The sequence below is a fragment of the Poromitra crassiceps genome (genome assembly GCF_964638095.1).
Source record: "Poromitra crassiceps genome assembly, chromosome: 12".
In the NCBI taxonomy this organism is placed as follows: Eukaryota; Metazoa; Chordata; class Actinopteri; order Beryciformes; family Melamphaidae; genus Poromitra; species Poromitra crassiceps.
The window spans coordinates 30,942,810-30,956,082 of NC_139632.1; the positions used below are offsets into that span (position 1 = coordinate 30,942,810).

A 13,273-nucleotide genomic window follows, 5' to 3' on the forward strand; every position below is an offset into this window, starting at 1 on the left:
TTTAACCAATTGGCATGAAAAGTAACAGACCCCTTCAGACACACACACACACACACACACATTTGACCTCCATGCCAAATTTCAGCCTCCTATAGGGCGAGAGCTGCGCTCCTTGGTGATGAGAAACACATTTCTTCCTTAGCTGATAGGCCTTCCTTCCAAGACAGTGAAGATGTCCTCTAAGGACTTGTGGACACACTGCAGGAACTCATGGACATTGCGAGCCGCGTAGCTCGACACGAGGCAGCCGATCCAGTCGTCGTGAACGCTGTAGCCCACACCGAACCCATCAGGCACCTTGGGGGCAAAGCCACCAAGGTTGATAGCTGACTTGATGAGGGTGCTGGTAGAGAGGATGTTGTGGTTGATAGCAGCGTACGCCGGGTCGTGGTAGAAGCTGTGCAGTGCCTGGTCCTTTGAGTTGGCCAGGTATCGCAGGGAAAACAGATGCCGGTCGAAACCTTGTCCTGGAGTGAGAGAAAAAAGCATTGATGTTGATGTCTGATATGTTTAAAGGAACACACCAACATTTTGGGAGATTCGCCTATTTGCCATATTCTCGATAGTAAGACGAGAAGACACCCTTCTCTTCTCTGTGCGTGTAGTAGAAAAGTAGTTACGTGCCTCACTGCTAGTTAGCTTAAAACACAAATGACTGGTAGTATGTGGTATTGGGCTAGCTATCTTATCCCTGTTAAGTACCCAGCAAATAGACCTAATCAGCGGGATGTTTACATTTACTTCCGGGTACCCCTGAGGTCCACACATTATAATGGCGGTGGACGGCACAAACTGACGTGTTGAAGACAAAAACAGACAAAGAAGACAAAAATGGTTCGTCCGTGTTGTGTTGTTGTTTAATATCATTCATAACAACACTTTCACTAACGTTAGTGGAGACCAGACTAGCTAATTTACCTGTTGGACCAGACCAGAGTAGACTTGAAGCTAAATTAAATTAACGTGGCGTCAGTAGCTCTTTCTCGCCGAGAAGAGCCTGGTGACGCGAGGTTAGTAGCTCTGTCTGTAACGTTAACAAGTCTGCAAAAAAACAGCGAGTTTGACAGACAAACAAACGTTATTAGCTAGCTAACACTACATCAAACAAACACAGAAGAAAGGCTAGATACGTCGGACAAGCATGTTTACCAACCGTTTAACCATTTAAATTGAAAGTAGTCGGCCGAAAACAGCGAGAGGGTTTGACAGCATTTATTTGACAACACGCACATTTAAACCTGCCGCCTTCCCCAAGTGGTACCCGGAAGTAAATTTGTTTACATGGTGACGTCACGGTGATTTGGTCTATACACATTCCAACAGTGCCAAAACACTCTCATGTACTCTTATCTTATGTACATGTTGTGACCGAAATAATAGTGTAAAATTACGAGACACTGTAATTTACAGCAAATACATACCGGAAGTACTTTCCTGAAGAAAACCGGAAGCTCCGGCTATGTATTTTGCCTATGAATTGTATTCTTACCATTAAATGTGCCATTTAAAAAATGTGGATATAATATCAAGATTTGATAGTATAAGGGGTTTTATGTCTCAAATAATTTCATGGTTCAAAATCATCAAATCAAGTAGGCTACACCATAATTCCCTAGTTTTTGCTGGCACAGCAGAACAGTGGGCCCGGGCTGAGTTAGCTTAGCCAGAATTTTCTCTGCTGTTAATCCATTTTTGATTTGCAAAGTCGACTGCAGGCTCGTAACTCAAGCAAGTGATGAAGATGGCTTCAAGGATATATTTTCATATTAAGACGCTGCATTTATTTCTTATGGATATCAGTGGGATAGTGAATATTCCAGGGTGTGATAACTTGTAATATGCTTTCAGAGTACAGTACATGTAGAACACACCTGTAGCTGCTTCCTTGATGAGTTGCACGTGATATTTAGAGCATTCACTGAGCATGGCCAGCAGCTGCTCCACACTGTGCTGCCCCTGCTGGCAGACAAAGGCATGTGCACAGCGTTTGGTGTGAACGCTGGCTGGCCGGATGGTCTCTGTGCGGCCGTGCCTGAACGCTGCAGTGCTGGAAAATTCTTCTGTGGCCACTGTCTTTCCGTGTTGCCTCAGGAAGCCCATTTGAAAAGCCAGCTGAACTATAGCATCTGGACTCAACTTGCTCCTCTTCAACTGTTCCTTCCCACCCTTCTGAAACTGCATCGCATCAATGGTGAGTTTTGACACAGCTGCATGAAGGTTCTCCTTGGCTTCCAAAATGCCATTCTCCAGCTCACCGTTCAGGTTGAACTGGAGTCTGCGCACAGCAGAGGCTGAATCCACAGCAGCAGCAGCAGATGATCCAGGGTTCACCAGCGGCTTCTCTGTGGTGTCTTTGAAGATCTCATTCTGGAAGCGGAGCAGAGTTACCCCATCGCCCCAGGAGTGCTCATAATTAAGGGCGGCCTGTCCATCTTTTGTCAGAATGATGCTGAAGGACTTGTCGTACCAACGGTTGCATCCGTCACCATGCAGCGTGTTGTGTGCGATGTGAATATGGTCCCGCATGCTCTCGTCATCGAGGCAGAGACAGAAGAGGGCGCTATCAACCATCTGCAGAGCCTCTCCTTTTCCAGCAGCCAGCAGCTTGTCCCTCAGGCCGGCCCAGACATCCCTGGTCTCACTGGTCAGGACCCCAAGAGGAAAGGCAGGTGCTGGTGTCGGGTCGGACAAGATGTATTTCAAGTGTGACTGGATCTCGGCAGGATTCACCAAATTGCCATCCCGGTCTACTACGTCAAACACATACATGTTGCCTTGTCTCATCACCAGGAGATGCCGTCCTTTCTCATCAGTGAAGAGCTCATCTCGCCCATGCTTGGGGATGCGAGTGGAGTTGAAGAGGCGAAAGTACTGAGACATGTCCAGGGGGTACGCATTCACCATGTAGGCTCCATACCAAGACAGCGAAGAGGGGACCCAGCGGATGAGCTTCTTGAAGCCGTCTGTGTCACTCTTAGCCGGGTTGAGGTGGAAAACCTCTGGCTCCAACAATCCAGCTCGCAGTGTCTTCATGAAGCGCACCGCAGAACAAACCATATTGGTCCCCCGCACAAGCTGGTCATTGTACTCCGTCTTGGGGTCAGGATAGAAGGAATGGAAGGGGTTGAAGGTCAGCACAGAGTCACGTGCAGACAGATACATGTCACACCATGGTCCTGAAAGATCAAATATGAGTAGACCAAATTAATTTCTGTTCTTAATTACAGACTCCCAGTTTCCCCAGTTGATGTTCATCTGCATGGCTCATTCACCTGAAGTGTAGCTGGTCTGCTTATTGTTCTTGTTCTGAGCGACCAGTTCTTCATGCAGCTGTTTCCCTACCCCACTCTGGAAATCCTCTGCAAGCTTCTCTGTTGTTCTGGGGGCACATAAAAGGTGGTTGCAGTTAACAATGTTTTTTTGTCAAAGATGGTTTAAAACATGATTTAGAATCAGTTCTGAGTGGGGGGCACTGCAGATGGAAAAGTCACTGTCACTCAGAAATGTCCGAACAGCCACCGCAGTGATTGGCCAGAAGTAAAGAGTTGTGATGGGGGTGTGAAGGAGGGTGGAAAAGGAAGGCAGGGAGCTGCAAATTTCAGCCTATTCACCTCATGTAGCCCCGCCCACTTGACCCAGTTGTGTTATGACTTCCTGTTCAAAACACAGTCTGTTTTACCTGGTCACTAGTACTGTACTGTCACAGGAAGTGTAAACACAATAGGAAGTAACTGGCTGACCCCTGTGTTGGAACATAAGGTGAATAGCTTCTCCTAAGAACAAGGTCCTGTAAGAGCACGCACAGTCACATTAATCAAATGAAAATGTTGATTTCCTTGCACTTACCTGAACTGGTCGTCATCCAGAAGTGGTCTTTGAGCAGCTAAATACCTCCTGATACTATCTTCCAGTTTCGGTATGGGTAGCCTATGAAGAATGAATGTAGGGTTAATGGAATTACAAATAGAGCAATAGAGCAATCCAGATTTGAGTCCTAAAACCTGGATGTGGAAAAACTACTTGTAAAACATGTTTTTCCACATCCAGGTTTCAAGTTCATTCAGGTTCAAGTTCAAACACCCTGCAGCAAGCAGTTTGTTTACAATCCTAGAATATTAATTGAGAAACCAGTTGAATATGATTTTGAATGTGTGGTTGTGCCAAAGTACACACACAAATTAAAATAATAATCAAGAATGACTACTCACTCAATATAATTATATTCTATTCTGTGTGTAGAGCCTACATTCTTCCACGGATGCTCCCATGTAAAAAAATATATATATAAAGTAGGCTACAAACGATTTATTCACAATCCCAGAGATGAATCCACATCGCAGTACTTACTATCCAATGCAGGAGTATGTAATAATTAAAGCAAAAAATGTAAAAACACAAAACTATCATTAGCCTATAAAAGCACAACCAGGAGGAACAGAACCCTGACTGAGTTTCGTAAAGAGACAGTAACTGTGCTACTACCTATAATAAACAATGATGGTGATTTTTTTATTTTATTATTATGTTTCAATATAGGAATCAGGAACTACGCTATAGTACACTAAACAAAGAGGTAAATAATTATCACCTACAGCGGAAAGATATGAATACTATGTTTACAGCGACATGAAAGCAAAAATAGAAAAATTATCCAACATACTTGGCTCATCCAACAGTTTTAGTCGGCTGTGTATTGATGCAAAGGTAATGCTTCCTTTTACAGTCCCCTAATTAGTATATTAAGTATTTACCCGGTATTTACTCTGTATATACTTATTTACCTATACGGTACCCATATACTTTACTTTAATTTTACTTTACTTTATCATTTATGCTACCATATATTTACCTGGTACTTACCTACAGTCAGTGGTAATTACTCAATAATATACTATAATTACCATTTACCGGATAAATACTAATTAAAGTAATTAGGGGACTGTAAAAGGAAGTGTTACCAATGCAAATTGTCCATATAAGTATTTTCTTTTATGTAAAAGACAGCAGCATATTTGTAGTAGCTTGTAGTCAAGGTGTAGCCTAGCCTCTATTCTTATAGTGAATTGGAACTTGACATGTTTTAATACCACTGCAACAATGGCTACAACCCCATTCAAATTTATTTGGAGGTTTCTGACAAATGCTAACTCTTCACTTCAAACTTTTTTCTTTTTCTCTTTATGTGGTTAATGTTACTCAGAATTTGATGAACATCTAATGCAATAACGTTGAACTTGACAAAATCTGCAATTAGCTTCTTACCTGGGCAAACTCTTCTGATAATGCATTGTTGGTACAACACTTTGGTGCAGGTACTCTGCTGAAGACTCATTTTTGCTGCTGTAGTTTCGCTTATCGATGACAAATGCAGCAGTCCTTAAATATTTTAGACTCCCAGATTTCCTTAGAGAGGCACTGCATTGCATTGAAAGCAGATTTGCCATTATTAACAAGCAATCTGACTACGTGATGTGAGTTTATGGAATGCTAGAATGGAACAAGCACGTAATAAATGAAAAATTGTGTGTGCAAAAAGTGCACCCCTTGAGCTGAATTGTGTCACTGGCAAATATTTGATCAACATTTCATATCTCATGCTGTTCAGAATGTAACCACCCTCCCACTGTTTTGCTTTCTTCCTGTTGTTCATGCTTCCATTGGTGAGTGACAGGCAGAGACAGAGTTGGGAGTGTCATCGATGATGATGTAGGGCACCAGGGATAAATGATTTTTACTGAGTTGCATTTATCCTTGAGGCAGAGGCATTGGCTATTGTTAGGCCTTACTGCCGGAAAAAAAGGTATCTCAGAGAGATGGAAGGCTCCTCCTCCTCTGCCTTTTGAGCAATGGGAAACTTCAGTTGTGGACCTGGCTGTCATGGAGATGTCGGTGGCCTGTATGCATGGCCCTAAAGTAGAAGATATTCCGGGCGTGGTCTGCATTTATTGAAGCCATGCGTGAGGACCATGGCCGTCACCATAATAACTAGGTAGCATTTGTCTCTTCTTTGCTTTGTGGTGGAGACTGTTTGTTTGTTTGATTTTGCCTGTGTCCATATGATCTGTTCAAAATGAGTTCTGTAAGGGTTGAGTTTTGTACACACTGCTGAAGGGCACATAGTACTGCGAGCTGATATCTTTGTGGGTGGGGGTGGAGGGGCGGGGGTCCTACGGGAATCTGAGTGAATCTGTTTGTGTAGGCCTATGTGTAGCCTATGTATCGTTTTTTTGTAGATGTTTGTGGTTCTTGTGTTTTTCTTTATTTGTTATGTTGGAAAATTTAATTAAAAACAGCTGTCAACAATGCAATATAACATTTTCCAATGGTATGTAGGCTATATTACATTTTTGTGACATCAGTTCAATTTGTGTATTAGACACAGACACTATGAAGAAGACGTCAAAGTCCAGTAGGTGGCGGTAATGCACCATTTAAGGATGCCAACCGACATAAACACAAACGAAGAAGAAGAAGAAGTAGAAGAAGAAGAAGAAGAATGTAACTCGTTGCAACCTCGTTTCAAACGTTTCCAACCGACAAAATGGATTGTTCTGCAGTAGACTGTACTAACCGACATGGAGGTTCTGAGGGGTCTTTGCAGTTTCTTCGGTAAGTTAAACGAGTTTTGTGACGCCGGTTTAAATTAAAAAGTAACGTCGAATGATAACTTAGCGTTCGCTACCTAACGGCTAGCTTTAACTGCTAACGTTACAGATCACCCCCCCCCCCCCCCACCCCCACACACACACACACACACACACACACACACACACACACACACACACACACACACACACACACACACACACACACACACACACACACAATAGTAGCGTTATGTGGAGAAAAGCAGTTGATCGGTAGCTAGCTAGCGGTTTTAATCATAATTATTTAGAAAATAACAGGTGACGTGACATTGTATGGCAAAACAGTAATAATGAGAATACGGAATCGGAATATGTTCCTGATAAAATACATGTTACTGATAAAATATAGCTACTGATAAAGCTATTGAAATTAGTTTACTCTTCAACATTGCCCAGTTTAATGTAGAACTTAATATCACATTGTTAAGGCAGCTGATCAAAACAACTTCATATATTCTTTGCACAGTTTTCCTCTAGGTGACCATGATGCAGCCAGACTGAAAAAGTGGTTGGTGAACATGAGACGGGAAGACTGGGAACCCACGCAATCATCTCATCTTTGCAGTGCTCATTTCGAAGAGCATGCCTTCACCAAGGACACAAAGGTAAGACAAACATGTTGGATAGTCCTAATAGACACTGTTTTTTAATCATCATTGCTGTCAATACAGCAGACATGCCAAAGTAATTTTAGTTACAATCCATATTCTTTCTTAACAAGTCTTTCCTCCTTTGTTTCTTTAGGGTATTCGTCACCTTAAGAGCACAGCTATCCCAACCATTTTCCCAAGTCATCTGGTGAGGTCTCTGAAACGTAAACATCAGGCCACAGAGAAGATCTTACTCAAGTACAGGAAAAGGAATGTGGAATGCCAAAAGTCCAGGCGTTATAAGAAAAAAGTCTGCACCTTAAAGCACGTCATCGAAGAACTCCAGAAAAAGCTGTTGATATCAAGTCAATGTGCCTCTTTGCTCGAGTCAATTGATGAAGTGCCAAAACACATCTTGCGGAAGATCCAGCAGGGCGGAAAGGCAGCTAAGTACTATGAGGAGCTGAAGCAGTTTGCCACCACGTTGCACTTTTACTCCCCAAAGGCATACGAGTACGTGCGTGATACGTTTTACAGAGCTCTGCCACACAGCCACACCATACGCTCTTGGTACAGCAGCGTCTCGGCCGATCCTGGATTCACTGTGGCGTCTTTCACAGCGCTAAAAAGTCACGTAGAGGCAAACCGAGAGAAGGGAAAAGAAACGGTCTGTGCTCTGATGATGGATGACATTTACATCCACAAGATGACCGAATTTGTAGGAGACCAGTTCCATGGCTATGTGGACATAGGCACTGGTGAAATTGACGACACACTGGCCACACAGGCCTTGGTCCTCATGGTTGTGGCTGTCAATGAGTCGTGGAAAATCCCCATCGCATACTTTCTCATCGCGGGTATGGATGGATCAGAGAAGGCCAATGTTGTAAGGGAGAGCCTCAGCAGGCTTCATGAGGTTGGCGTCCAAGTCGTCTCACTTACATGCGATGCCCCTTCAAGCAACTTGGCCATGATAAGGGAGCTTGGTGCCGACCTCAATATCGACAACATGAAGCCATACTTCTTGCATCCTGACAACCCCACACATAAAGTGCACGTGATCATGGATGCATGCCACATGCTAAAGCTTCTACATAACGCCTTTGCGTCTTCGCTGGAATTTGAGACAGAAGATGGAAGGAAGATTCAGTGGAAGTACTTTGAAGCTCTCAACAGACTTCAAGAGAAGGAAGGTTTGCGACTTGGCAACAGGCTGAAGATGGCTCATATACAGTGGACAAAACAAAAAATGAATCTCCACCCGGCAGCACAGCTCTTCAGCAGCAGTGTGGCAAACGCCATGGAGTTCTGTGAGCAAGGCCTGAAGTTGGAGGAGTTCAGGGGTTGCGCTGCCACTGTGCAGTTTGTGCGCACTGTAGACGCCGCGTTTGACGTGCTCAACAGCCGGAATCCTCTCGGAAAAGGTTCCAAAGCCCTGATGAAGCCATCGACGAAAGATCGCGCCGAGACCATCTTGAAGCAGGCCGAAACCATGCTCCGTGGATTGAAGGTCCTGCAGTACAACAAGATGGTGCCACTTCACACGACAAAAAAGAAGACTTCCATATATGGCTTCATCGCTAATGGCAGAAGTGCGCTCAACATCTACCATGATCTTGTTGAGAGGGCCAATGCCCCATGCAGGTATCTTCTGACCTACAGACTGAGTCAGGACCACTTGGAGCTCTTCTTTGCTGCCATAAGAGCAAGGGGTGGGGACGACGACAACCCAAATGCCAGACAGTTCAGGGCAGCCTACAAACGCCTACTTGGGAGGCACCAAGTGAAAACAGACACAGGCAACTGTTTGCTTCGAGACAACACGCACATTCTCAACTCAACACCTGCGGCTGTAAATCTTGCCCGCAGAATGAACGTGCAGTTGGTGGAGGTGGATGTGCCCGAGGACGACGCGATTCCTGACCTCCCAGATGTATGCAGCCTCTCTGAATACCAAGAGGCTGTGATCAGCTACATGGCAGGATTTGTGGTGAAGAAGATGAAAGAGAACATCACCTGCTTGCCTTGCTCTCAGGCATTAACAACTGATGGCGCCGTGGCTGCACATACTTTCATTCATCTGAAAGATGGAGGTGGTCTCCAGAAAGCATCAGCAGGCATGGTGTCTGTGTGTCAGACCACAGAGAAATGCATTCAGAGGAGGATCAAAACAAATGGAGGACAGCTTCCAAGTGGACGTGGAATCACATCAACCATTGTCACTCAGGTTTTGGAAGATTGTGGCGAGAAAAATCTTTTCCCAGATCTCCACAGCCATATGTTTGACACATGTGTTGAAGTGAACCATATTCATGTACTGGTTAAAATGGCCGCCTCGTGGTATTGCAAAGTCCGGTTTAGTCACTTTGCAAGAAGAGAAACTGAAATGGCAAAAGACGGCAAGAACGTTCGCAAACAGCTGACCAAATTGATCAATTTTTATGCGCAGTAATGTGAGGATATTCAACCCATTCTCATTCCCATTCCTATGTGTTGGCTATTTGTCAGGACCCCTGGTGTCAGTTCATAATCCACAGGGTGCCCTTTTTTCATAATTTTGTTGTGACGCCAGTTACGTTCCTTCTATGTTAATTTGAAAAACGTCACGCCAGTTAATTTCAAAGTGTTGCCGCTTTGGTTAAGTTTTGGCAACTAAGACAACTTGGTTAAGATTAGGCAACTAAGACAACTTGGTTAAAGTTAGGGTTTGGGTTAGGCTTATATAACAAAAACATTAAATGTGACTGAACACACTGAGAATGTGAACGGGCTGTCGCTGTTACCAGGCAGTTACCACTAGAGATGCACCAATTTCCATTTTCGTGGCAGATTCAGATTGTTTTCTAGTGAGAAAGATCTGGTCATGATTGACAGTCCCCATTAACAGGGCTGAATTATTGACGGAAGAAACCTGGACTTGACTTGACTGAGTTTCAATTTTTACTGGAGTTGGATGTAAAAAAGTTTAATTATTAGTTTGACTGTTATGTTATAAATAAAGGGGGAAAAGTGGAAATTCAAGATTGTTTATTGTCACTCTGTGTACATTTTATAAGTTTATACTCTATTATATTTACAAGCACCAAAAATACCAACAACAAAACTCAAAGCAGAACTTCACAGAAATAGAATGCTGATGTATTTTGCAAATTATCTCTCACGTCGGGGAGGGAGAGATCTAAGAAGAGGCGTAAGCGTGTGGAAGTGAGACAATAAATTAAAGAGGTCAAATCAGTCAGGAAGCACGAAGGGTTTTGTTTCAGTAAGGGTCAGGTGAAGTTTTGGGCCTTTTTTTGGCTATTTTACTAACTGAGTAGAAAAGAAGTCTGAAAAACAAATGGACATAATTGTGGATGCAGCAGGGAGATTTCTGTGTGTTGTTGGGGTTTCTGGAGAAGGTGTACAGAAGCTGTTGAGAGATGCTTTTAAGCTCCCTCAAACATTTGAAAAGTAGACCTGACATGGGTGGGAAACTATTTGATGTATTAGTTAAGTGGAGTTCAGGTTAATTCAGTTTTAGTCCAGTAGTTGGCGGTAATACAACATGTTGGATGCCAACCGCCATTAAAAACAGGAAGAAGAAATATGGACTGTTTTAATAACTTGAGTCTGACAACATAAAAACATTCTAAATTGCGTGGGGGGGGGGGGGGGGGGGGGGGTCTAAATTGCCTCTAGCTTACTTCCCGATGCAGTGTTTGCTAGCTGATAGCTGACAGGAAATAAGCTCAGAAACCGTTCCCGACTCTCGCGAAACACCGTGATATTACACACTCCGGTACAGTAGGTGGCGGTATGCACCCTATACACGGTTGCGATCCGCCATTAAATTAGAGAAGAATAGGCCTATAACGTTCTTGAGAGGAGTAGCAGTAGCGTCTTATAGCCTCGGTACTGTAGAAACACAAGACTCGTAAGTGCGAATATTATCCATAGACATATCACGAACATAAACTGGAACCGGGGCTCCGTTTAACTCTGAGGGGAAGAAGAAGCTCCTCTCTTATGGGACTCAGGTGAATGGTTTAGCTGCGAAGCTAACGTTAGCTTAGCTGTGGAGCTTTGAATGGTAACGTTTGTCGGTATTATTAGTTCTGGAGGAAACGTTCCTGTCACTGTGTGAAAATGAAACTGTCTAAAGTCCAGAAGCTGAGAGCTGTGGTGAAGCAGCGCCTAACTGCGGCCGTTGAAGACATATTTGGGCTGTTTGACAGAACGATAGCAGAGTACGAGGAAGAAGCTGCTCTTAAAAAAGAGGAGATCGACCAACAACGAAAACTGCTGGATGCTGTGCGGTTACACAGAGAAGCCTTGCCTCCAAACCTCCAGCAGCTGTTTGTCTTTAAAGAACAGGTTCCGGCTGAGCAGCAGGAGTGGAGCTGGAGCCCCAGTCTGTACCAGGAGGACCCAGAGCCCCCACAAATTAAAGTGGAAGAGGAGGAACTCTGGATCACTCAGGAGGGAGCGCAGCTTCAATGGCTGGGGGAGGCCCATATCACCACCAAGTTCCCATTCACTGCTCTCCCTGTGAGTGATTATGTGGAAGATAAAACTCAGTCCACACAGCTTCATCAAAGCCAACCTGAGGAGAAGAGAGAGGCAGAGCCTCTAGCCAGCTGCTCAACCGAACAAATGAAAATAGAAGCTGGTGGAGAGGACTGTAGAATATCAGAACTAGCCAGGAACTTAGATCCAGCGAGTAGTTTACAACCAGGTATTGATAACAAGACTTCATACTCTTCTGAACCTGAGACTGAAGACAGTGATGAAGAATGGATGGAAACTAGTGAACCTCGGTCACGTTTAGACTCACAAAGAAACAGCCATGAAGTAAATTTGAAAGGACACCACACAGGAGAGAAACAATTTTACTGCTCAGCATGTGGCAAAGGTTTTGGTCTTAAATCAACGTTGAAAAAACACAGGATATGCCACACATCATGTGAGAGAAAATATAATTGCTCAGTCTGTGGTAAAGGTTTTGGTCAACAAGGAGATTTGAAGAGACACATGATAATCCACACAGGCGAGAAAAAATTTCATTGCTCAGTTTGTGGTAAAGGTTTTGGACGTAAAGATGTATTGAAGGGACACATGATAGTCCACACAGGAGAGAAACAATTTATTTGCTTATTCTGTGGTAAAGGTTTTGGTCATAAAGGACACTTGAAGAGACACATGATGCTCCACACGGGAGAGTAAACATTTAAATGCTATCTGTGGTGGAGGAGGAGGGATTTGAGTGGTTATGTATGCGAGTAAGTAGCCTACTGTGGATATACTGTATACATACAGGGTTCGTACAAAGTCTTGAAAGTTTGGAAAATTCTTGATTTTAAACATGTTTTCAAGGTTAGGAATATGCTTGAATTTGATTATACTCCTTGAAACATGCTTGATTTTCAACATAATCTGGTGTGTCTTCTACACAATCACTCATGTCAACCAAAGTCTGAAATGAAAAAATCCCATCATATTTAGTGTCTCACACAAGACGCCATCACAAGACGTGGACCGGAGCTAGATTGACTCACATGGGCTCTGAAACAAAAGGGAGCATTTTCCGTTGAGCTCCGCTCCACCCCACGTCATGAGGGTGACCATCTGCTCTCATCTAACTAAACCTACAAGCAAGTTATTGTACTTGCTCATGAGCTACCTGGATTTTGTCATCTCATCTCGCTTTAGTCATGCCAGGCTGTCGTAATTCAAGATTCAAGATTTTTATTGTCACTCCATGGTATCACGTGTGAAATTCTTGTGCTGAGGACTCCGTTTACAACATAGTACAAATGTGACAGGGCATATGAGTGCAAAAACAACAAGAGACACAACAAGCAATAAGGCAGTATAGTGATAAGACAAGTCAGAGACAGTGGCATATTCACTGCACAGGTGCACATGTCATGTGCATACTTTAGACGTGCTTAAACATTTTAAATTCGGCGTATTTGACATACAGGTGCAAATAGCATATTCCTTATTAAACATACAATTAAACTCGGCGTTTTAAATTCGGCGTATTTGACATACAGG

At 43.6% G+C, this 13,273-nt stretch overlaps 1 protein-coding gene across 1 annotated transcript; it reads right to left on the reverse strand.

The window, feature by feature from the left end:
* Positions 1 to 138: 138 nt before the first annotated feature.
* On the reverse strand, positions 139 to 5,444 carry LOC310786281 (carnitine O-palmitoyltransferase 2, mitochondrial-like; the record flags this gene model as incomplete). Its single annotated transcript, XM_083647443.1, has 5 exons — positions 139 to 467; positions 1,872 to 3,176; positions 3,273 to 3,379; positions 3,847 to 3,927; positions 5,263 to 5,444. The coding sequence occupies 5 exons, from the start codon at positions 5,442 to 5,444 to the stop codon at positions 139 to 141; spliced, it is 2,004 nt and encodes a 667-aa protein (XP_083503569.1).
* Between the last annotated feature and the right edge of the window lie 7,829 nt (positions 5,445 to 13,273).